General features: G+C 31.8%; 1 protein-coding gene across 4 annotated transcripts in view; it reads right to left on the bottom strand.

Moving 5' to 3' along the window:
• Positions 1 to 26,123, bottom strand: part of LOC130445992 (CUGBP Elav-like family member 1) — a 142,071-nt gene that overhangs the window by 51,740 nt on the left and 64,208 nt on the right. For all 4 annotated transcript variants that reach the window (XR_008910091.1, XR_008910090.1, XM_056781939.1 and 1 more), the window contains one exon: positions 15,037 to 15,085. Coding sequence is in view for 2 of the 4 variants with exons in the window: in XM_056781939.1 (XP_056637917.1) it covers positions 15,037 to 15,085 (49 nt within the window). In the remaining 2 variants the exon portion in view is untranslated. The remainder of the gene's footprint in view (positions 1 to 15,036; positions 15,086 to 26,123) is intronic.

Here is a 26,123-nt window from a genome sequence, read left to right on the forward strand (position 1 = left end):
TATATATATATATATATATATTTTTTCCAAATTTCAATCAGTCAATCAAACATCGATGCACACCTATTTACTCAACGCGCAGGATACAAATGAGTCGCGTTTGAAAAACAAAACTGTGTCGTCGTCCGCCGTCGTCCTATCGCTCAACGCGCCGCAATTCGTCTGAGTCAAGTAGGCCTAGTATAGCCGGCATTCATGGCTAACTTATGTATTATGAATTGGGTGTGCGGGATGGGCATGGGTTGTTTGGATTTGCGGTAAAAGTGGGAAAAATAAGTAGAGAATAGAGGTCGGCGTGATGCCGCCCGTCGAACGTCATTTGTCACGGCGACGTTCAGCAACGGGCGCGTTCTTTTACCTGTTAGTACGGGCGATCACACCGAAATAATTGATTATAATTTTACAGTTGAATGAAAAACAAAACTATTTGCAGTTGTAGAAAATTTTAACCAAGTATTTCTTTAAATATTGTTCGTTGAAAAAAAAAGACTTTTGGAAGCTACTCTATTGAATTTGTACATTCAAATCAAGTTAATCCAGATTTTTTCGTGTAATTTCGGATGTAACTGGTATATATTTGGGATATGGTATATGGATTCAGCAAAATTTTGTTCTTTATTCTTCTTCCTTAACAAAGATATTATATTTCGAAACAAAATCAAAATTTTTTTCTTTTTGAAATGATTTTATTTCTATTCTTTTCCTCGTACGACTGTTGTCTTGTACAATAAGCAGTCAAAATCGAATTAAAACATTATTAAACCTTGTATTTTGTTCAAATTTTTTTCAATTAATTCCATGAGTACGAAAAAATCCACGTGTAAAAAAATTGTATAGGTTAACAACGTTAATTTTGAAACTTATAAACAATAATAATTTTCATTCAATCCAATCACCCGTACCAAAATATAAACAGATTATAAATTCGATATTCGAGTGCAATTACGGTACGATAACGAGTTGTCGCGTCGTCGTACTCGATTCAGTACGGCACCACTAAGTATCATCGACGATTATAATTATACAGGTATCTGTTATACCGACTGTAAAAGATGGTAGTCGAACTGCGCATTTCCGATTACTCAATACAACTATGTCTCGGTTAACGTTTTTTTTATTGCCGTTTCGTAGTACCAATTTCTTTAATGCGTTAGCAAATAACGATATTTCAACCTTGGATGCAAAGAGGTCGCCCTGTATATACGAGATTACTCAACGCGTTGCCAAATATTGATAAAAAGATGTTCAAATAAAAAAAAACCTTGAACGGAGTTTTTATGTACAAAAATATGAATAATTAATTGTATAATACGAAATCTTCATTGTTAATTGTTTTTTTTTTAATTATCCATATGATATATGATTTCCCTATAGTTTATTTCGAGGAACGTGACTTGAAACTTCGGCCATATTATCGTGGAGGACAGATTTTATTTCATTTATGTGTATATAGAATTGATTATTTAGAGCGAGTTTTTAATTGAAATGAATGTCTTTAGTCAAAAAAAAATTAAAATAAAACACTACTAATAATAATAATTTTAATATAAATAACGCAATATAAGACAATATGGCGGCTAGTTGTGACGTCACCCGAATTGACCTATACTTTTAATTGCGATAAAATCCAAAGATTTATTTCCGCGATATAATTTTGGCAACATCGCGATCAACTGCACCTTACAGCATCTTTCTATTAACCCACTAACGTGGTATATCGTCGCATCGTGCCGTTACCGAGACTTGGCAGCATAAAATGTAGATGAAAGATCGAAACGGTTGCGGTTGTGCATTATGATAAATTTTGTAATCGCTTATCTCTTCATCAGTAGCTATCTCAACCGGCTTCAATAGCACCGTTCATAAAGATGTAAACGTCAACTTTTACTTAAAAAAAAATATTAATATAATTTTATTTCCAAATAACGTACATACGTAAATAAATTTAGTCGAATGTATACCATATTTAAACCTAAATTAAATGTCAAATTTTATGACTTATCCACGTGATGACGTAACCAAGTTACAATTGGTCGTTTTTGATGTTCGAATTACGCCTAGTTTGATTGTAATAGTTGACGTCGTATTCGTAGAGGGCGTTAAAATAATTAGATAGATAAATAGTTTCTACAAGGTGAGTCGGAAATGTTTAAAATATTGATATTTAAATTAAATCGAAACTTGCGTAGTTTGAACGGTAATTATTGACGTGTTATCCACCAGAGGGCCTTAAATTGATTATATTCATAATATTAATAAGATTTCGTTGGTTATTATGTTAAACAAATTCAAAACCGGCTAATTATGTACTTTTATTGTGACATGCAGAATTGAATCACTTTCACGGTAAAAAATTTGAGCGAAACAAAAAATAACTACTCGAAGTTGTGTTCGTGTGCTTTATGTGTTGTGAACGGGAGGCGGAAGTTGCCGGGATTTTATGGAGTTTTTTATATTTCGCAGTAAAGAGTAGTGAACGTTGTTTTTTCTTTTTATTTTTAATAGGAACGGGATAAAAAGAGAATACGAATTTTTTCGGTACATATTGTATAGTGAAAAGTTGTATATATGAATATTGAACGTAATCTACAAAGGACAGATAGGAAATTTCCCATAAAATAAAACTTGTAATGCCATTTCAAGTATCTGAAGGGTTTTTAGAGGTTAACTTTTGGTTTTAACTCTTCGGTGGCCAATATATAACAGTAATCGTGACGCAACTCGAAGTTGTCGTGCATTAGAGAGAACTACTTGTTCTAGAACCTTCTGGATGTATAATCGTGCCGTCAAATTACCTATACGAGGCACATACAAGAACCGAGGATCAGTTTTTTTGTTGTTTTGTTGTTTTGAAAGAATATAACTTACAATTGAATCTTGTTTTCTGGCCGACTGAAACGTACAGTTGAAATTGTAATGAAAATCACTCAAATTTATTTATTAGATATATCGAGATGTAACGCGGAATAAATAATTTAATGTTGTAATCAAATTATTTCGTATTGTTACTGTAATATTTTATCAGAAATGTCGGCCTTCGAAACAGTTGGAAACTATCATTAATTTTACTACAATTAAATGGAAAATTTAGCGTAGTAAGGCATAAATTTATGATGAATTTGCTCGGAGTTACATAATATTACTCCTTATAATTGTAATATTAAAACAAGAAATGGTAATTAGAGATAATGGATGTCTCCTTAAGAATATATTCGACGCGGGAATTATTAGAGAAAAGGTATTTTTCGAAAACTAACGCCTAAAACTCCATCCTACTTATTAGAATCGAATCAGCATTAAAACAAAAACGGGGAACCGTTTTTTTCACCATAACGGAGCGAAATATCGGTTTCTAGGAGATATTTTGAGAAAAAAATCGCCTGGATACAAATCTGGGGAATAGGGTGGCCACGAAAACAACCAGATCGGCCATTTTCCTTTGTAATTTCTAAATGTACGAAAAGTTAAACTTCTTAGATCCGTTCGAGTAGACAAACTCATCGAATTCAAATTTTTTCTCCTCCGTCAAGGACAAAAATAAGCGACGTGGAGTCAAATCTTGAAAATAGGGTGGATAGGGCGGCGGTTCGCACCTCGATTTATCAACGAAATCAACCGATTTTCGACCTCGTTCAAACAATTTCACCGTACGTCGAAAATTGCTTTCGAAAGTTACTTATAGAATTACCCTCGTATAATAATAATCGGTTTTAATCGTTTACCACTATTCCGATTATTGGCTGAAGTATTTTCGCAGAAAATAAAAATATAATTAGCGGTGTTTTTTTGACTTAAGGTTCGGTAAGTTTGAACGACGACAATTGCGCGAGGAGCATGCGCGAACGAGGCGTACAAATAGAAAGTTTCGAAGGGGAGATATTCAGTAGATAAATATTTAGGTGTTGTAATCACTTTTTATTAATAATTGCTTTCGGTTGAAGCTAAACATTCATAATATTCCGCGTATGTTTTCGAATGATATATCTAAACGACCATTTTCGATAATGACCGACGATTTGCATAAACCAATTTCAAAGTTTTGTCTGCAACGTCTCTTGTTCGAGTATGTGTGTTATTTAAGTGTGTACGTGACAAATTTTGTCGAAATTTACTGCAGAATTTCGTATGGTATTTGTATAGTGGATGATACCATTTTTACGAATCGGTATAGTACGGTAAATAAAGGTCGAAAATATACCGATCCTGAAAAGATTGTTCGAGGGATTGATTTTTTTTTATTGGCAGGTATTACAGCTCACAAATTACTTACCGGAAAAAAACACGTGGAAGGTACCGGGAAAATGGCATAAAGTTTGAGTTTTTCTCCAATAACTGGCGAAATATGGCACTTGGGGGGTTCTATTTGGGCTTAAGATGAAGATTAATTCGTTGTCTATAAAAATGGTTCTGATGATTTTTTTAGCAACATCAATATTTATCGCGAAAACGGGCGAAAAAATTCTGACACTCTGAAAATAGTGCAGTTTCTGTTCGAATTTAAGGTCGAGGAGTTTGGAAATTTCCATCTATTTGGAGGCGTGGAATTTTTCCGTATTTCGTAAATAATAAACTTGAAATGTATATCAGTGAAAAGATCAGAGTTTGGCTTTTTGAAAACTATTTTTGAAATGAAAAAAATCGAGGATGAAGACAAAATAAAACAGCGGAATTTGAGGGAATAATGGAAAGAGGTAATAAACTAAAAAGGAGACATTCTCAAGTTTTTTAAAAACTCTAAAAAATCCAAAAAAAACGATCTTAAAAAAATACGTTATTCGTTAATATACTCGGATGTTATGAAATTAATTTTCATGAATATGTTTAACACTTTTCAAAGCCCCAGAATCCAAAATGATTCAAATGAATAAATATTATTAACAAAAAACAAGATTTAATTGGGTAATAATCGAAAAATATCGAGGAAAGACAAGTTTGAGCAGGATTTTCAGTATTGAAAACAAACTTTTCGAAAAAATAATCGGTATGACGTAATAGCTATGGATTTTCCCTTTCGAATGAATGCTCCAAAATCCAAAAAGATTCAACTGAATAACTATTATTAACAAAAAACAAAATTTAATTGGGTAATAATCGAAAAATATCGAGGAAAGACAAGTTTGAGCAGGATTTTCAGTATTGAAAACAAACTTTTCGAAAAAATAATCGGTATGACGTAATAGCTATGGATTTCCCCTTTCGAATGAATGCTCCAAAATCCAAAAAGATTCAACTGAATAACTATTATTAACAAAAAACATGATTTAATTGGGTAATAATCGAAAAATATCGAGGAAAGACAAGTTTGAGCAGGATTTTCAGTATTGAAAACAAACTTTTCGAAAAAATAATCGGTATGACGTAATAGCTATGGATTTCCCCTTTCGAATGAATGCCCCAAAATCCAAAAAGATTCAACTGAATAACTATTATTAACAAAAAACAAAATTTAATTGGGTAATAATCGAAAAATATCGAGGAAAGACAAGTTTGAGCAGGATTTTCAGTATTGAAAACAAACTTTTCGAAAAAATAATCGGTATGACGTAATAGCTATGGATTTCCCCTTTCGAATGAATGCTCCAAAATCCAAAAAGATTCAACTGAATAACTATTATTAACAAAAAACATGATTTAATTGGGTAATAATCGAAAAATATCGAGGAAAGACAAGTTTGAGCAGGATTTTCAGTATTGAAAACAAACTTTTCGAAAAAATAATCGGTATGACGTAATAGCTATGGATTTCCCCTTTCGAATGAATGCCCCAAAATCCAAAAAGATTCAACTGAATAACTATTATTAACAAAAAACAAAATTTAATTGGGTAATAATCGAAAAATATCGAGGAAAGACAAGTTTGAGCAGGATTTTCAGTATTGAAAACAAACTTTTCGAAAAAATAATCGGTATGACGTAATAGCTATGGATTTTCCCTTTCGAATGAATGCTCCAAAATCCAAAAAGATTCAACTGAATAACTATTATTAACAAAAAACAAAATTTAATTGGGTAATAATCGAAAAATATCGAGGAAAGACAAGTTTGAGCAGGATTTTCAGTATTGAAAACAAACTTTTCGAAAAAATAATCGGTATGACGTAATAGCTATGGATTTCCCCTTTCGAATGAATGCTCCAAAATCCAAAAAGATTCAACTGAATAACTATTATTAACAAAAAACATGATTTAATTGGGTAATAATCGAAAAATATCGAGGAAAGACAAGTTTGAGCAGGATTTTCAGTATTGAAAACAAACTTTTCGAAAAAATAATCGGTATGACGTAATAGCTATGGATTTCCCCTTTCGAATGAATGCCCCAAAATCCAAAAAGATTCAACTGAATAACTATTATTAACAAAAAACAAAATTTAATTGGGTAATAATCGAAAAATATCGAGGAAAGACAAGTTTGAGCAGGATTTTCAGTATTGAAAACAAACTTTTCGAAAAAATAATCGGTATGACGTAATAGCTATGGATTTTCCCTTTCGAATGAATGCTCCAAAATCCAAAAAGATTCAACTGAATAACTATTATTAACAAAAAACAAAATTTAATTGGGTAATAATCGAAAAATATCGAGGAAAGACAAGTTTGAGCAGGATTTTCAGTATTGAAAACAAACTTTTCGAAAAAATAATCGGTATGACGTAATAGCTATGGATTTCCCCTTTCGAATGAATGCTCCAAAATCCAAAAAGATTCAACTGAATAACTATTATTAACAAAAAACATGATTTAATTGGGTAATAATCGAAAAATATCGAGGAAAGACAAGTTTGAGCAGGATTTTCAGTATTGAAAACAAACTTTTCGAAAAAATAATCGGTATGACGTAATAGCTATGGATTTCCCCTTTCGAATGAATGCCCCAAAATCCAAAAAGATTCAACTGAATAACTATTATTAACAAAAAACAAAATTTAATTGGGTAATAATCGAAAAATATCGAGGAAAGACAAGTTTGAGCAGGATTTTCAGTATTGAAAACAAACTTTTCGAAAAAATAATCGGTATGACGTAATAGCTATGGATTTTCCCTTTCGAATGAATGCTCCAAAATCCAAAAAGATTCAACTGAATAACTATTATTAACAAAAAACAAAATTTAATTGGGTAATAATCGAAAAATATCGAGGAAAGACAAGTTTGAGCAGGATTTTCAGTATTGAAAACAAACTTTTCGAAAAAATAATCGGTATGACGTAATAGCTATGGATTTCCCCTTTCGAATGAATGCTCCAAAATCCAAAAAGATTCAACTGAATAACTATTATTAACAAAAAACATGATTTAATTGGGTAATAATCGAAAAATATCGAGGAAAGACAAGTTTGAGCAGGATTTTCAGTATTGAAAACAAACTTTTCGAAAAAATAATCGGTATGACGTAATAGCTATGGATTTCCCCTTTCGAATGAATGCTCCAAAATCCAAAAAGATTCAACTGAATAACTATTATTAACAAAAAACATGATTTAATTGGGTAATAATCGAAAAATATCGAGGAAAGACAAGTTTGAGCAGGATTTTCAGTATTGAAAACAAACTTTTCGAAAAAATAATCGGTATGACGTAATAGCTATGGATTTCCCCTTTCGAATGAATGCTCCAAAATCCAAAAAGATTCAACTGAATAACTATTATTAACAAAAAACAAAATTTAATTGGGTAATAATCGAAAAATATCGAGGAAAGACAAGTTTGAGCAGGATTTTCAGTATTGAAAACAAACTTTTCGAAAAAATAATCGGTATGACGTAATAGCTATGGATTTCCCCTTTCGAATGAATGCTCCAAAATCCAAAAAGATTCAAATGAATAACTATTATTAACAAAAAACAAAATTTAATTGGATAATAATCGAAAAATATCGAGGAAAGACAAGTTTGAGCAGGATTTTCAGTATTGAAAACAAACTTTTCGAAAAAATAATCGGTATGACGTAATAGCTATGGATTTCCCCTTTCGAATGAATGCTCCAAAATCCAAAAAGATTCAAATGAATAACTATTATTAACAAAAAACAAAATTTAATTGGATAATAATCGAAAAATATCGAGGAAAGACAAGTTTGAGCAGGATTTTCAGTATTGAAAACAAACTTTTCGAAAAAATAATCGGTATGACGTAATAGCTATGGATTTCCCCTTTCGAATGAATGCTCCAAAATCCAAAAAGATTCAACTGAATAACTATTATTAACAAAAAACATGATTTAATTGGGTAATAATCGAAAAATATCGAGGAAAGACAAGTTTGAGCAGGATTTTCAGTATTGAAAACAAACTTTTCGAAAAAATAATCGGTATGACGTAATAGCTATGGATTTCCCCTTTCGAATGAATGCTCCAAAATCCAAAAAGATTCAACTGAATAACTATTATTAACAAAAAACATGATTTAATTGGGTAATAATCGAAAAATATCGAGGAAAGACAAGTTTGAGCAGGATTTTCAGTATTGAAAACAAACTTTTCGAAAAAATAATCGGTATGACGTAATAGCTATGGATTTCCCCTTTCGAATGAATGCTCCAAAATCCAAAAAGATTCAACTGAATAACTATTATTAACAAAAAACATGATTTAATTGGGTAATAATCGAAAAATATCGAGGAAAGACAAGTTTGAGCAGGATTTTCAGTATTGAAAACAAACTTTTCGAAAAAATAATCGGTATGACGTAATAGCTATGGATTTCCCCTTTCGAATGAATGCTCCAAAATCCAAAAAGATTCAAATGAATAACTATTATTAACAAAAAACAAAATTTAATTGGATAATAATCGAAAAATATCGAGGAAAGACAAGTTTGAGCAGGATTTTCAGTATTGAAAACAAACTTTTCGAAAAAATAATCGGTATGACGTAATAGCTATGGATTTCCCCTTTCGAATGAATGCTCCAAAATCCAAAAAGATTCAAATGAATAACTATTATTAACAAAAAACAAAATTTAATTGGATAATAATCGAAAAATATCGAGGAAAGACAAGTTTGAGCAGGATTTTCAGTATTGAAAACAAACTTTTCGAAAAAATAATCGGTATGACGTAATAGCTATGGATTTCCCCTTTCGAATGAATGCTCCAAAATCCAAAAAGATTCAACTGAATAACTATTATTAACAAAAAACATGATTTAATTGGGTAATAATCGAAAAATATCGAGGAAAGACAAGTTTGAGCAGGATTTTCAGTATTGAAAACAAACTTTTCGAAAAAATAATCGGTATGACGTAATAGCTATGGATTTCCCCTTTCGAATGAATGCTCCAAAATCCAAAAAGATTCAACTGAATAACTATTATTAACAAAAAACATGATTTAATTGGGTAATAATCGAAAAATATCGAGGAAAGACAAGTTTGAGCAGGATTTTCAGTATTGAAAACAAACTTTTCGAAAAAATAATCGGTATGACGTAATAGCTATGGATTTCCCCTTTCGAATGAATGCTCCAAAATCCAAAAAGATTCAACTGAATAACTATTATTAACAAAAAACATGATTTAATTGGGTAATAATCGAAAAATATCGAGGAAAGACAAGTTTGAGCAGGATTTTCAGTATTGAAAACAAACTTTTCGAAAAAATAATCGGTATGACGTAATAGCTATGGATTTCCCCTTTCGAATGAATGCTCCAAAATCCAAAAAGATTCAACTGAATAACTATTATTAACAAAAAACATGATTTAATTGGGTAATAATCGAAAAATATCGAGGAAAGACAAGTTTGAGCAGGATTTTCAGTATTGAAAACAAACTTTTCGAAAAAATAATCGGTATGACGTAATAGCTATGGATTTCCCCTTTCGAATGAATGCTCCAAAATCCAAAAAGATTCAACTGAATAACTATTATTAACAAAAAACATGATTTAATTGGGTAATAATCGAAAAATATCGAGGAAAGACAAGTTTGAGCAGGATTTTCAGTATTGAAAACAAACTTTTCGAAAAAATAATCGGTATGACGTAATAGCTATGGATTTCCCCTTTCGAATGAATGCCCCAAAATCCAAAAAGATTCAACTGAATAACTATTATTAACAAAAAACATGATTTAATTGGGTAATAATCGAAAAATATCGAGGAAAGACAAGTTTGAGCAGGATTTTCAGTATTGAAAACAAACTTTTCGAAAAAATAATCGGTATGACGTAATAGCTATGGATTTCCCCTTTCGAATGAATGCTCCAAAATCCAAAAAGATTCAACTGAATAACTATTATTAACAAAAAACATGATTTAATTGGGTAATAATCGAAAAATATCGAGGAAAGACAAGTTTGAGCAGGATTTTCAGTATTGAAAACAAACTTTTCGAAAAAATAATCGGTATGACGTAATAGCTATGGATTTCCCCTTTCGAATGAATGCTCCAAAATCCAAAAAGATTCAACTGAATAACTATTATTAACAAAAAACATGATTTAATTGGGTAATAATCGAAAAATATCGAGGAAAGACAAGTTTGAGCAGGATTTTCAGTATTGAAAACAAACTTTTCGAAAAAATAATCGGTATGACGTAATAGCTATGGATTTCCCCTTTCGAATGAATGCCCCAAAATCCAAAAAGATTCAACTGAATAACTATTATTAACAAAAAACAAAATTTAATTGGGTAATAATCGAAAAATATCGAGGAAAGACAAGTTTGAGCAGGATTTTCAGTATTGAAAACAAACTTTTCGAAAAAATAATCGGTATGACGTAATAGCTATGGATTTCCCCTTTCGAATGAATGCCCCAAAATCCAAAAAGATTCAACTGAATAACTATTATTAACAAAAAACAAAATTTAATTGGGTAATAATCGAAAAATATCGAGGAAAGACAAGTTTGAGCAGGATTTTCAGTATTGAAAACAAACTTTTCGAAAAAATAATCGGTATGACGTAATAGCTATGGATTTCCCCTTTCGAATGAATGCTCCAAAATCCAAAAAGATTCAACTGAATAACTATTATTAACAAAAAACAAGATTTAATTGGATAATAATCGAAAAATATCGAGGAAAGACAAGTTTGAGCAGGATTTTCAGTATTGAAAACAAATTTTTCGAAAAAATAATCGGTATGACGTAATAGCTATGGATTTCCCCTTTCGAATGAATGCTCCAAAATCCAAAAAGATTCAACTGAATAACTATTATTAACAAAAAACAAGATTTAATTGGATAATAATCGAAAAATATCGAGGAAAGACAAGTTTGAGCAGGATTTTCAGTATTGAAAACAAATTTTTCGAAAAAATAATCGGTATGACGTAATAGCTATGGATTTCCCCTTTCGAATGAATGCCCCAAAATCCAAAAAGATTCAACTGAATAACTATTATTAACAAAAAACAAAATTTAATTGGGTAATAATCGAAAAATATCGAGGAAAGACAAGTTTGAGCAGGATTTTCAGTATTGAAAACAAATTTTTCGAAAAAATAATCGGTATGACGTAATAGCTATGGATTTCCCCTTTCGAATGAATGCCCCAAAATCCAAAAAGATTCAACTGAATAACTATTATTAACAAAAAACAAAATTTAATTGGGTAATAATCGAAAAATATCGAGGAAAGACAAGTTTGAGCAGGATTTTCAGTATTGAAAACAAATTTTTCGAAAAAATAATCGGTATGACGTAATAGCTATGGATTTCCCCTTTCGAATGAATGCCCCAAAATCCAAAAAGATTCAACTGAATAACTATTATTAACAAAAAACAAAATTTAATTGGGTAATAATCGAAAAATATCGAGGAAAGACAAGTTTGAGCAGGATTTTCAGTATTGAAAACAAATTTTTCGAAAAAATAATCGGTATGACGTAATAGCTATGGATTTCCCCTTTCGAATGAATGCCCCAAAATCCAAAAAGATTCAACTGAATAACTATTATTAACAAAAAACAAAATTTAATTGGGTAATAATCGAAAAATATCGAGGAAAGACAAGTTTGAGCAGGATTTTCAGTATTGAAAACAAATTTTTCGAAAAAATAATCGGTATGACGTAATAGCTATGGATTTCCCCTTTCGAATGAATGCCCCAAAATCCAAAAAGATTCAACTGAATAACTATTATTAACAAAAAACAAAATTTAATTGGGTAATAATCGAAAAATATCGAGGAAAGACAAGTTTGAGCAGGATTTTCAGTATTGAAAACAAATTTTTCGAAAAAATAATCGGTATGACGTAATAGCTATGGATTTCCCCTTTCGAATGAATGCCCCAAAATCCAAAAAGATTCAACTGAATAACTATTATTAACAAAAAACAAGATTTAATTGGATAATAATCGAAAAATATCGAGGAAAGACAAGTTTGAGCAGGATTTTCAGTATTGAAAACAAATTTTTCGAAAAAATAATCGGTATGACGTAATAGCTATGGATTTCCCCTTTCGAATGAATGCCCCAAAATCCAAAAAGATTCAACTGAATAACTATTATTAACAAAAAACAAGATTTAATTGGATAATAATCGAAAAATATCGAGGAAAGACAAGTTTGAGCAGGATTTTCAGTATTGAAAACAAACTTTTCGAAAAAATAATCGGTATGACGTAATAGCTACGGATTTCCCCTTTCGAATGAATGCTCCAAAATCCAAAAAGATTCAACTGAATAACTATTATTAACAAAAAACAAGATTTAATTGGATAATAATCGAAAAATATCGAGGAAAGACAAGTTTGAGCAGGATTTTCAGTATTGAAAACAAATTTTTCGAAAAAATAATCGGTACGTCGTGACAGCTATGGATTTCCCGTTTCGAATGAATTTTAAATCATGAAAAAATTCCAATTTTTACACGAGTTATTAAACAATTTATCCGTACCCGCCATATTTCGGCAATTATTGACGAAAAACGGGTTTTTGACACAGTACAATCGAGCAAGAGAACATTACCTAACCTCAAACAACTACGCAATCTCGAAGATAAACAACTTAGGATGCTTTAGAAAACAAAACGTATAATAAGTATTATAAAAAATAATTTTAAAAAGTGTCATAATCATAAAAAAATTCTCTTACAATAATAAAAAAGATTCGAAAGAAAAGACAATAAAAACAAAAGGAAATATCTCCGTTAATTAGTAGAAAAGCATCCTCTCGTTTCCGTCCTAACGATGAAAAGTAATTTGATCTCGGTAAAGAGGGTGAAAAGTTAGATTAACCGAGCTTGAAAGAGATCTTAGTCTTAGTTAAAAGGACGACGGGACTGACTGTAGGGGGTCTTGTGACAACTTTCGAGTTTGATTTGGTTTTATCTCCATACCGGTAATTGCGAAAATATGACGATCTCCAAAACAACGAACGAACGATATTTCAAATGTACTTATATATTATAAACCCCGTCGAATTTACTGATTCGGGGGTTAATTTCGCTTTAGATACGAGATTCAACGTTCCGAATAAACGAAACACTAAAATATGATACAATCTTATATGGGACAAACAAGCATACAACTTCTAATAAGAATAAAAGTGGTCAAACTTGGAATTTATCAAATTTTACGTAATAATCTATTTGAGAAGTGTCGGTATGGCGTGATGATGTAATTAATTATCATTTTCGCACGATTCGAATCCCGAAAAACGAATAGTAAGTTCAAGCTTTGCTCTATCGGAAATATGAGACAATTGGCAACGCCAAGAGTTTTCGTATGATGAATTCCGTAGTAATACGAAAAAAAATATGCGTGAGATGGCGGAAAAACCGGCTCCAAACAAGACAAACATCGTTCGATCTACAGACAAGGTCATGGAAAAGAAAAAACTATCAACGGCGAATGTTATGCCAACTTTTCGTAATATTTAAGCGAAGAAGTCAAGCATTTGGCCAAGAAGAAAGAATTCTTCTATTGAGACAATTCACCAGCTCACAAATCCGTTATTGCAATGGCCTAAATTAATGAATTAAAGTCTATTTTCGAAAATTTTTTGGTTGTCTTTGTTGGGCCAGGTACTCCCCGTACTAAGGAGCTTCAAAATCAACCCAAAATCCTTCGTTTTCCGAGGTTATTGTACACGAATGTGACTTCCTAGAGATCGGACACCCACCGTACATCCCTGATCCGGTCCTATCCGATTATTTGTCGTCCTCAAAGCTGAAGGATTTTAAAAAGTGTGCGTCTGTGTCCTCGGAGACGATCCGGATGTTGCTGGTACAAATAGAACTGAAGGAAAAATATTTTCCCTAAAAAAACCTACTAATTATGATTTGGTAGACACCGTAGAATGTACAGGATGAAATTTTAACGAAACGTTTTCTCCAATTTCATTCCTTTCCGACTTTAATCATTATTTCCTTTTATTGCGGTAACGTTATGTCCGAATTACTGTCAATGTCCGGCACAGAGATATTCTTTCGTCTGTTCCGACATCGTATCAGTTTTTCAAAGGGAAAACGTGATAAGCCGTAATTTGTTTTCGGTTCATGTCCAACAAATAGCCAAAGAAATCTCTCTACGATTATTCGACCAATACACGCGGTATTTTTTTCGAATTAAAATGTGTATTTTTAATTAATCACAATTTACGAAAAGGCAAATAACTTTTTTTCACCAATTAACGCCGCTATTAATATTTATATACGAGGTTTGGCTATTAAATAACTAACTTTTGGTTAGGATTTTTTGGTGCGAACTTCGTCACGTGTAAAATTTTTCTAACAGTTTATTTATCGCCGTTTACAGCATCGGAAATCATTCGACGATCTGCACGCTCAATTTGGTTGATTTTTGTCACTGTTGAAACAGTCGCAGGACGACTTGGGCGCTGGTCATCTTCAGTACCTTCACTAAAACCCTTAGGCCACTCAAAAACACGCTCACGACATAGAAAATTGTCCCCATAGGCCTCTTGCGACAATTTATGGTGCGCAAATACTATAATAGTGACGGAAACTCGTCAATGGCGCCCTCTAGTCTGGTTATTTAATAGTCAGACCTCGTATATATATTTTTTTGTTTGACGTGGCGCTGCGAAGATAAATAATAAATATTTTTAACGTTAAAACTCACCGTTTCTGTTCTCGCTGTCGGCCGGTTTCATTTGAATTGGATGATGCATCTGAAACAGACATTTAAGTGAATTAGAGAGGATTCGCAGATTTACAGGATACGCCAACTAATCCTTACTGCAGGTGTACGGAATCCATGCGGACTTTCTGAATATACACTGTCGAGAAATAATTTGGTTTTTCTCTGGGAAAATTATATATTTTCAATTATTATTATGTCAAAATATCAAGGAATGTAATAAAATTTTTGACATGCTTGTATAAAAAAATAAATATTTCCGAAACTATTCGGAATATCGATTTATTTTTGACATAAATCAATTCAGAAAAGGTCCATCTAAGTCACTATCTATATTGTATTCCTTAAAATCTATAGTTTTCAGAAATATACGGGGTTAAAGTTGAAGTAAATGTTTTTTCGAAAAATAACACTATTAAAATTTGTAGTACTTCCAGTTATGAACTGGCAACGTTGTAATACAAAAAAATCGAAAGGGGAACGTCGATACTATCATAGAAAAAATACTACGGCTCAGCCGTGATTATACAAAGCAAGTTATATGGCATAGAGTTAGAAGTTATGAAAAAAAATTTCAGATTTCAAAGGGGGGCCCTTTGCTCTAAAAATAGAAAGAAAAATTTTATTAAATTTTTCTATAAAGGGGTTTTTTGATACGAGGAGTTCGAAAAAGATATCAGTTACTCGAAAAAAAAATTATTATAACCGGAAAACTGAGGAAAAGTGATGAAAATTGAATTTTCCGGAAAACTATAAATTTAATCCGAAAACTAACACGATTTTTGGATTTTTCGGAAAAAAATACATGATATCCCATGATTTTTACCATACTTTTACTATTAAAACGTATTTTCAACTATTTTATGCAAAAATCTCTAAAATTTCAAAAAATTTATGAAAATTTTTGACATGCTTGTATAAAAAATTCTATATTTCCGAAACTATTCGGAATATCGATTTATTTTTGACATAAATCAATTGAGAAAAGGTCCATCTAAGTGAATATCTATATTGTATTCCTTAAAATCTATAGTTTTCAGAAATATACGGGGTTAAAGTTGAAGTAAATGTTTTTTCGAAAAATAACACTATTAAAATTTGTAGTACTTCCAGTTATGAACTGGCAACGTTGTAATACAAAAAAATCGAAAGGGGAACGTCGATACTATCATAGAAAAAATACTACGGCTCAGCCGTGATTATACAAAGCAAGTTATATGGCATAGAGTTAGAAGTTATGAAAAAAAATTTCAGATTTCAAAGGGGGGCCCCCTTTACTCTAAAAATAGAAAGAAAAATTTTATTAAATTTTTCTATAAAGGGGTTTTTTGATACGAGGAGTTCGAAAAAGATATCAGTTACTCGAAAAAAAAATTATTATAGTCGGAAAATTGAGGGAAACTGATGAAAATTGAATTTTCCGGAAAACTATAAATTTAATCCGAAAACTAACACGATTTTTGGATTTTTCGGAAAAAAATACATGATATCCCATGATTTTTACCATACTTTTACTATTAAAACGTATTTTCAACTATTTTATGCAAAAATCTCTAAAATTTCAAAAAATTTATGAAAATTTTTGACATGCTTGTATAAAAAAATAAATATTTCCGAAACTATTCGGAATATCGATTTATTTTTGACATAAATCAATTGAGAAAAGGTCCATCTAAGTCACTATCTATATTGTATTCCTTAAAATCTATAGTTTTCAGAAATATACGGGGTTAAAGTTGAAGTAAATGTTTTTTCGAAAAATAACACTATTAAAATTTGTAGTACTTCCAGTTATGAACTGGCAACGTTGTAATACAAAAAAATCGAAAAAGGAACGTCGATACTATCATAGAAAAAATACTACGGCTCAGTCGTGATTATACAAAGCAAGTTATATGGCATAGAGTTAGAAGTTTTGAAAAAAAAATTTCAGATTTCAAAGGGGGGCCCTTTACTCTAAAAATAGAAAGAAAAATTTTATTAAATTTTTCTATAAAGGGGTTTTTTGATACGAGGAGTTCGAAAAAGATATCAGTTACTTGAAAAAAAAAATATTATAACCGGAAAACTGAGGAAAAGTGATGAAAATTGAATTTTCCGGAAAACTATAAATTTAATCCGAAAACTAACACGATTTTTGGATTTTTCGGAAAAAAATACATGATATCCCATGATTTTTACCATACTTTTACTATTAAAACGTATTTTCAACTATTTTATGCAAAAATCTCTAAAATTTCAAAAAATTTATGAAAATTTTTGACATGCTTGTATAAAAAATTCTATATTTCCGAAACTATTCGGAATATCGATTTATTTTTGACATAAATCAATTGAGAAAAGGTCCATCTAAGTGAATATCTATATTGTATTCCTTAAAATCTATAGTTTTCAGAAATATACGGGGTTAAAGTTGAAGTAAATGTTTTTTCGAAAAATAACACTATTAAAATTTGTAGTACTTCCAGTTATAAACTGGCAACGTTGTAATACAAAAAAATCGAAAGGGGAACGTTAATACTATCATAAAAAAAATACTACGGCTCAGTCGTGATTATACAAAGCAAGTTATATGGCATAGAGTTAGAAGTTTTGAAAAAAAAATTTCAGATTTCAAAGGGGGGCCCTTTGCTCTAAAAATAGACGAAAAATTTTGTTAAATTTTTGTATAAACGGGTTTTTTGATACGAGGAGTTCGAAAAAGATATCAGTTACTTGAAAAAAAAAATATTATAGTCGGAAAATTGAGGGAAACTGATGAAAATTGAATTTTCCGGAAAACTATAAATTTAATCCGAAAACTAACACGATTTTTGGATTTTTCGGAAAAAAAATACATAGTTTCCCATTATTTTTACTATACTTTCAGTATTAAAACGTATTTTCAACTATTTTATGCAAAAATCTCTAAAATTTCAAAAAATTTATGAAAATTTTTGACATGCTTGTATAAAAAATTCTATATTTCCGAAACTATTCGGAATATCGATTTATTTTTGACATAAATCAATTGAGAAAAGGTCCATCTAAGTGAATATCTATATTGTATTCCTTAAAATCTATAGTTTTCAGAAATATACGGGGTTAAAGTTGAAGTAAATGTTTTTTCGAAAAATAACACTATTAAAATTTGTAGTACTTCCAGTTATGAACTGGCAACGTTGTAATACAAAAAAATCGAAAGGGGAACGTCGATACTATCATAGAAAAAATACTACGGCTCAGCCGTGATTATACAAAGCAAGTTATATGGCATAGAGTTAGAAGTTATGAAAAAAAATTTCAGATTTCAAAGGGGGGCCCCCTTTACTCTAAAAATAGAAAGAAAAATTTTATTAAATTTTTCTATAAAGGGGTTTTTTGATACGAGGAGTTCGAAAAAGATATCAGTTACTCGAAAAAAAAATTATTATAGTCGGAAAATTGAGGGAAACTGATGAAAATTGAATTTTCCGGAAAACTATAAATTTAATCCGAAAACTAACACGATTTTTGGATTTTTCGGAAAAAAATACATGATATCCCATGATTTTTACCATACTTTTACTATTAAAACGTATTTTCAACTATTTTATGCAAAAATCTCTAAAATTTCAAAAAATTTATGAAAATTTTTGACATGCTTGTATAAAAAAATAAATATTTCCGAAACTATTCGGAATATCGATTTATTTTTGACATAAATCAATTCAGAAAAGGTCCATCTAAGTCACTATCTATATTATATTCCTTAAAATCTATAATTTTCAGAAATATACGGGGTTAAAGTTGAAGTAAATGTTTTTTCGAAAAATAACACTATTAAAATTTGTAGTACTTCCAGTTATGAACTGGCAACGTTGTAATACAAAAAAATGGAAAAAGGAACGTCGATACTATCATAGAAAAAATACTACGGCTCAGTCGTGATTATACAAAGCAAGTTATATGGCATAGAGTTAGAAGTTTTGAAAAAAAAATTTCAGATTTCAAAGGGGGGCCCTTTGCTCTAAAAATAGACGAAAAATTTTGTTAAATTTTTGTATAAACGGGTTTTTTGATACGAGGAGTTCGAAAAAGATATCAGTTACTTGAAAAAAAAAATATTATAGTCGGAAAATTGAGGGAAACTGATGAAAATTGAATTTTCCGGAAAACTATACATTTAATCCGAAAACTAACATGATTTTTGTATTTTTCGGAAAAAAATACATAGTTTCCCATTATTTTTACTATACTTTCAGTATTAAAACGTATTTTCAACTATTATGTCAAAAAATCTAGAAATTTCATAAAAAATTAATATGCTTGTATGAAAAATTCCATATTTTCGAAACCATTCGGAATATCGATTTATTTTTGACATAAATCAATTGAGAAAAGGTCCATCTAAGTCAGTATCTATATTATATTTCTTAAAATCCATATTTTTCAGAAATATACAGGGTTAAAGTTGAAGTAAATGTTTTTTCGCAAAAATAACACTATTAAAATTTGTAGTACCTACAGTTGTGAACTGGCAACGTTGTAATACAAAAAAATCGAAAAAGGAACGTCGATACTATCATAAAAAAAAATACTACGGCTCAGTCGTGATTATACAAAGCAAGTTATATGGCATAAAGTTAGAAGTTTTGAAAAAAAATTTCAGATTTCAAATGGGGGCCCTTTGATCTAAAAATAGAGAAAAAATTCATTTCAGATTTTGTTAAATTTTTGTACAAAATGGTTTTTCGATACGAGGAATTCGAAAAAATACATCAGTTGCTCGGAAAAAATCTATTACAAGCGGAAAAATGAATAGATTTTCTGGAAAACTAAATTGTTATTTACCCAAATAACTTTTATAGAATATATCCAATTCATTTTCACAAAAAAACTTCCCGAAATTCCTTTGCTAAAAGTTTGATATTTTGAAAAAAAAAATTAGCATTTTCAATTAACATCTCACATTTTCCAAAAACATCAATACCAACATACTTTTCATAATTTTTATTTTTATTTCTACAATCGTATCACCAAAAAATAATTTTCGAACAAGTTTCAAAACAAATTTCACATTCTAAGCAACGAAAATTGGAAAAATTATTCACACTGACAGGGTCGGGTTGAATTAGAATATAATAGGGTCATAATTGATTATTATTGCTGGCATTAACTAACCCACAATCAACCCTAATCATCCCCGATCTTATTATAATTGACTTACAAGTATACATTATATATACGAGGGTGGTCCAACAAAGACTATAAACTTTTCCCAACGATCTTCGATAAGTTCGATACCCGTCAAGTCCCCGGGAACAATAAATAATCCAAGGGGCTAAATCTGGCGAATATGGTGTGTAATTCATTAATTTCGGCCATTGCAATAACGAAATTTGCGATTTCCACCAATTTTCTTTACTAGATTAACAAAATTTCACTTTTCCTTTAATATAATACTTTTAATAAAACTTTAATAATTCCCAAACCGACTTTTTTAAATCGCCGGGCATCCATTAAAGAAACATTATCTTCGTCATTATGCGGCAGCATCAATCCTCCGCATCCAACGGGATAACCCCCGGAGAAAGAAAAAAAAAAAAAAAAAAGGGTTCAATAATGTAAAACAATTACGAGCCTCGGCGTGTTTCTCAAGTCTTCGTTAGTAAGATTGGACTGCGCCGAGTATTACATTCAAAAATTAAAAAAAAAAACGTTTTTTTATAATTTTACGAGAGTAGTACCAGATAGTGGCGTCCGTAGACGCGTTTTCGGGATTACAAAACTATTTTTATCGAATTTCAACAACAATTTTCGAATTCGTCGCAAGACGCACCAGGAATTCTTAAAAACGGGCTCCGTTGTCGACGCGCCGCCGAACTAAATTAATTTTACAAGGGAAAAACTCTTTTTAAATCAAATTTTCTTATATATACGCCGACAAGATTTTATCTTCGCCATCGATAGAATATGGAAACTACTTTCGATTCATTTTATTTTCGTCGAAGTCAGCAGAAAGAAAAGCTTGTTTTTCACGAATAAACGCGTGCAATTCGTCATCGCCTTTTCTTTCTCATTACTTTTCGTCCCTGACCCCGTAAATGGAGTGAAATCCCGATCATTCAACATAGTGACACTCAAATTAATGGAGAACCGACCAGGTTGCAAATCCACGCAAATTTCGCAAACGGCGGAGGTCGGAGATTGAGAAAAACGAACTGGGAAAAACAAAAACGGATTCGGAACGGCGGCCGTTGTTAATTTCGTATTTGTACATACATTTTTTTATTAAAAAATTGCACATTTTCGGAGAAAAATCGCCGATCAAAGTTTTCAGCAATTTACGAAAGAAATCGTTAACAAAAGGAGGTTTTTTTCTTACAAAACTTCGTGTCTCCGCATCAACTGATGAAAATACTGCCCGAGTTACCTTCCAGCTTCCCAAATTTTGCAAATATGGCAACACTGATGAGAATATGTCAAATCTGACACTGGCATCGTAAAATTTGACATTTTTATTGGCGAAAGTACCCCGAACGTGGATTAAATCGAATAAAAATACGCCGAACAACTCGCTGCAACTTTTGGTGATGAAGCACCATCTTGACCAACCGTGTTTAGCTGGTTTTCGTCAAAAGTGCGATAAGTTCAATCACGTTGCTTCAAAACACCGTCTATAAGATCTAGACAGACGACGAATCACGGATCCCTGGATCATGGATAACTGGACGTATCGCCTCTGTTCCATCGGTGCATCGGCTTTTGTTTGCTACGAGTGTAGAAGAAAAAATCGAAGAAACCGAACGCAGAATCGTCGGAGCGAGCTCCAATTCAATACTCGATTCGATTAAAAACGTTTTTGGTCTTTCAAAACATCAAATTGATGTATACGAATGAAGTTTTTCTATACCCGAACTAATGTCCGGTGTATGTGAAGCAAATTCAAGACTTTAAGTTCTAAAAGAACAGTTGTTTTGATCCTCGGTACGATACGTCAACTAAAATATTGATCCGTGACTTAAACGTTCCGAATAAGCCGAATTAGCCATGGGACTACGCCTCACGCGAATTTTCCATTATTCCAGACAGTGCAGGACGTTTTTTTCTGTTCGAAACGCGCGCTGATTTTCATTTATACGTCGAATAATGTGCGTGGTCTAACATCGATCACACCAATACTTAGCAGACGGTCATATCGAACGAAATTACCAACTTAAACCACTCAACAGCACGTGGAAACAACAAAACTCCATTACTATACACTTAATAAATTTTGAGATTCGGTTGCAGTTTTCCAAGCTTCTATATAAAGCAACGGCTACACTGGTTGGCCTACAAACATGGTTTGGTAAAAACTCGACCGTTTGAAATGATTTAAAAGTATATTAAACCTTTTTATGACTGGTTCCTTGTAATTTCGATACAAATCTTCACTAAACTACTAAACTAAACACTAAACTATTGATTTCGATAATTTATCTAGTGTAGAAGAAAAAATCGAAGAAACCGAACGCAGAATCGTCGGAGCGAGCTCCAATTCAATACTCGATTCGATTAAAAACGTTTTTGGTCTTTCAAAACATCAAATTGATGTATACGAATGAAGTTTTTCTATACCCGAACTAATGTCCGGTGTATGTGAAGCAAATTCAAGACTTTAAGTTCTAAAAGAACAGTTGTTTTGATCCTCGGTACGATACGTCAACTAAAATATTGATCCGTGACTTAAACGTTCCGAATAAGCCGAATTAGCCATGGGACTACTGACTGAAGATGTCGGGAAAAACATTAGAGACTCTGGGTGTCTTCATAACTGGTCTAAAAACACCGACACCAAAAAATCTGCGTCCACGTACCAAAATATGTTGAATGTTTCAATTTTTAATCGCTTGTTTAAGTTTGGAAGCCTGTTTATGACGCCAACTATCTACTTTTTGACTTTTCTTTGTTCTAATTATATATTTGTTCATTAGGAATCACCAATAATTCTAATTACGTAGCAATGAATCTCAAATGGTTGCCATTAGGGCGTATACACTAACTAAATCCTTGACATTAATTCACGTGTGCGTATGTCTGTTTGTTGATTTCCCGTTCCTCTAAATCCTCATAGACACATCGACCAATTTGTCAAATTATAATTAATGTCCAAATTGTCTAAATTTGTTCGGATATACTTATCATCAAACATCTCAAATACCACCCGTATAACAACGAACTTTATGTTGGCAATACCGAATTTGACGTATTCACATCGGCGTTGCCACATCTCAAAACTCGATTAGAAACCTTGGTAAAATGTTTAAAATGAATTGTTTCGATATTTTCAACCACGAAACTATCATATTAAAAAATTCATCTCGAAACAAGATATTTTCCCATTATTATAGTCGTTATTTCAGCTTCGCATGTTTATCTTCTTTAGTACTTGTTCTAATATTTTAGTATCTGACTCGACCTGACGTTTAGACCCCTCGAGACTTTAGATGTTAGATGATTTGGATGTAGCAGCTCGACGGGAGTACACTAAAAATTGTTAGGGATCCCAACAAGATTCTACGCGAAATTTTTATATAAATAAAGATTTAATACGTGTTTTTATCTATTATATAAGTTTTTTTTGCGCAATACGTAACTTATTCAGGAGGAAAAATCTCTCGGAAATATTGTCGTACATTTGCGTATGGAATATCTTATTTAAAAATGAATTCCACGTGTCCTATTCAAAGGAAATTAGAAGGATTCTTAGCATAAAGGATAATATCTGGATTTACCACTACATATTTGAATCAAAACGTTAAATTTCACCGAATTGAGTTGTTTCTGTAAAAGTTACGGATTGGGCGAGAGCCGTCCCTGGCTTTTACGTAATAGTGTAGAATTATTTATTCCCTCAAACATACTACAATGAACAAACGTTTAAATCCATTAAAAATTCATAATATTCGAATGTATAATATTTAAATACGAGGTCTGTCTATTGAATAACGAGACTGCGTGTCTAGAGGGCGCCCTAGACGGGTGGGGTATTTAAATATCTTGTCTATGCACGTCCCGAAACACGTTTCAGTCACTATTAGAATATAGCTGCAACGTAATTTCTCGTTAAATTAAAAAAAACTCCAACTAAATAATATAAATTGTTGCAAAAGGCCTACGGGGATAATTCTCTGCGTCGTGCGCGTGTTTTTGAGTGGTTTAAACGCTTTAGTGAGGCCCTGAAGATGACCAGCGGCAGGATCGTCCAAAAACAGTGATCAAAATCAACCAAATTGATTTTGTGCAAAATTAGTGCCAAAAAATCTGATTCCAGACCAACAGATCTGATTCCAACCGGACCCGATTTGAGTCGATGGAAGCGGTAAAGCAAAAAACGACAAAACTCTTACCAGATCGTCACCAAAGAAGACTTCCAGCACTAATTCTGTGTACGAATGTACAATAATTTTTATAATAAAACCTTTTTTCGTAAACAGATTAGTTATTTATTAGCTAGACCTCGTATAAGTTGTGATTTCGAAATTTTAAATGTCTATAACTCGTATGGGAAAATTTTTTTCATGTAACAGCTCAATTTTAGCTTTATATTGATAAAAAAACTGCCCAATTCGAAGGTTTTTTTCAACTCAATTTGTTTCGGTTTTTTGAATTTACCCTGGATTCAATCCTGCTTCATATTTCCTAAATTTTTGATAAATTTCTTGCGTAAATTTTCCAAAAACGGTTCTGTCCGTTCGGTACCCCAACGATGGTCTAGATTACGTGTTTACGTTACAAAGAGGGCGGTATTCACCCAATGATTTAACGTAGCAGATCTGCCTAGTGAAAAGTTAGTTTTTTCCCCGTTTTTTCCTCTTCAGAAAACCCCGAACGATATTTATTACCATGCGTGACAGTAGAGGTTAATCGAGAGAACACGGTATACACACCACGATGATGGGACATTGAAAAAAAAAAAAAAATAGTTAATTAAAACGTCAATCTCGTAAACCTAACTGTATAATAACCTGTATCGGAGTATAAAGCTTCGTCATTCAACCATATCGTACGGAAAATTACTCTCATTCAAAATATCGCGAATGTGTGCCCGTAATCCGTACTCCAGACTCTTCCCATCCATCACCCAACACTTGATACGACATTTGGAAGCCGAGTGTCATTGGCAAAAGCCCACTTCAATAGCTCCACACACAATGCGATGTTGCCACATGACAAATTTCGATAAAACTAAAACGTGTATGACGAATTCGTGATATTCTATTCTCTGTATACTAAAAGTGGCTATTAAATAACGAGACTGTACGCCTCACGCGAATTTTCCGTTATTCCAGACAGTGCAGGACGTTTTTTTCTGTTCGAAACGCGCGCTGATTTTCATTTATACGTCGAATAATGTGCGTGGTCTAACATCGATCACACCAATACTTAGCAGACGGTCATATCGAACGAAATTACCAACTTAAACCACTCAACAGCACGTGGAAACAACAAAAATCCATTACTATACACTTGAGATTCGGTTGCAGTTTTTCCAAGCTTCTATATAAAGCAACGGCTACACTGGTTGGCCTACAAACATGGTTTGGTAAAAACTCGACCGTTTGAAATGATTTAAAAGTATATTAAACCTTTTTATGACTGGTTCCTTGTAATTTCGATACAAATCTTCACTAAACTACTAAACTAAACACTAAACTATTGATTTCGATAATTTATCTAGTGTAGAAGAAAAAATCGAAGAAACCAAACGCAGAATCGTCGGAGCGAGCTCCAATTCAATACTCGATTCGATTAAAAACGTTTTTGGTCTTTCAAAACATCGAATTGATGTATACGAATGAAGTTTTTCTATACCCGAACTAATGTCCGGTGTATGTGAAGCAAATTCAAGACTTTAAGTTCTAAAAGAACAGTTGTTTTGATCCTCGGTACGATACGTCAACTAAAATATTGATCCGTGACTTAAACGTTCCGAATAAGCCGAATTAGCCATGGGACTACGCCTCACGCGAATTTTCCATTATTCCAGACAGTGCAGGACGTTTTTTTCTGTTCGAAACGCGCGCTGATTTTCATTTATACGTCGAATAATGTGCGTGGTCTAA

The sequence above is a fragment of the Diorhabda sublineata genome, chromosome 6, assembly GCF_026230105.1.
Source record: "Diorhabda sublineata isolate icDioSubl1.1 chromosome 6, icDioSubl1.1, whole genome shotgun sequence".
NCBI lineage: Eukaryota > Metazoa > Arthropoda > Insecta > Coleoptera > Chrysomelidae > Diorhabda > Diorhabda sublineata.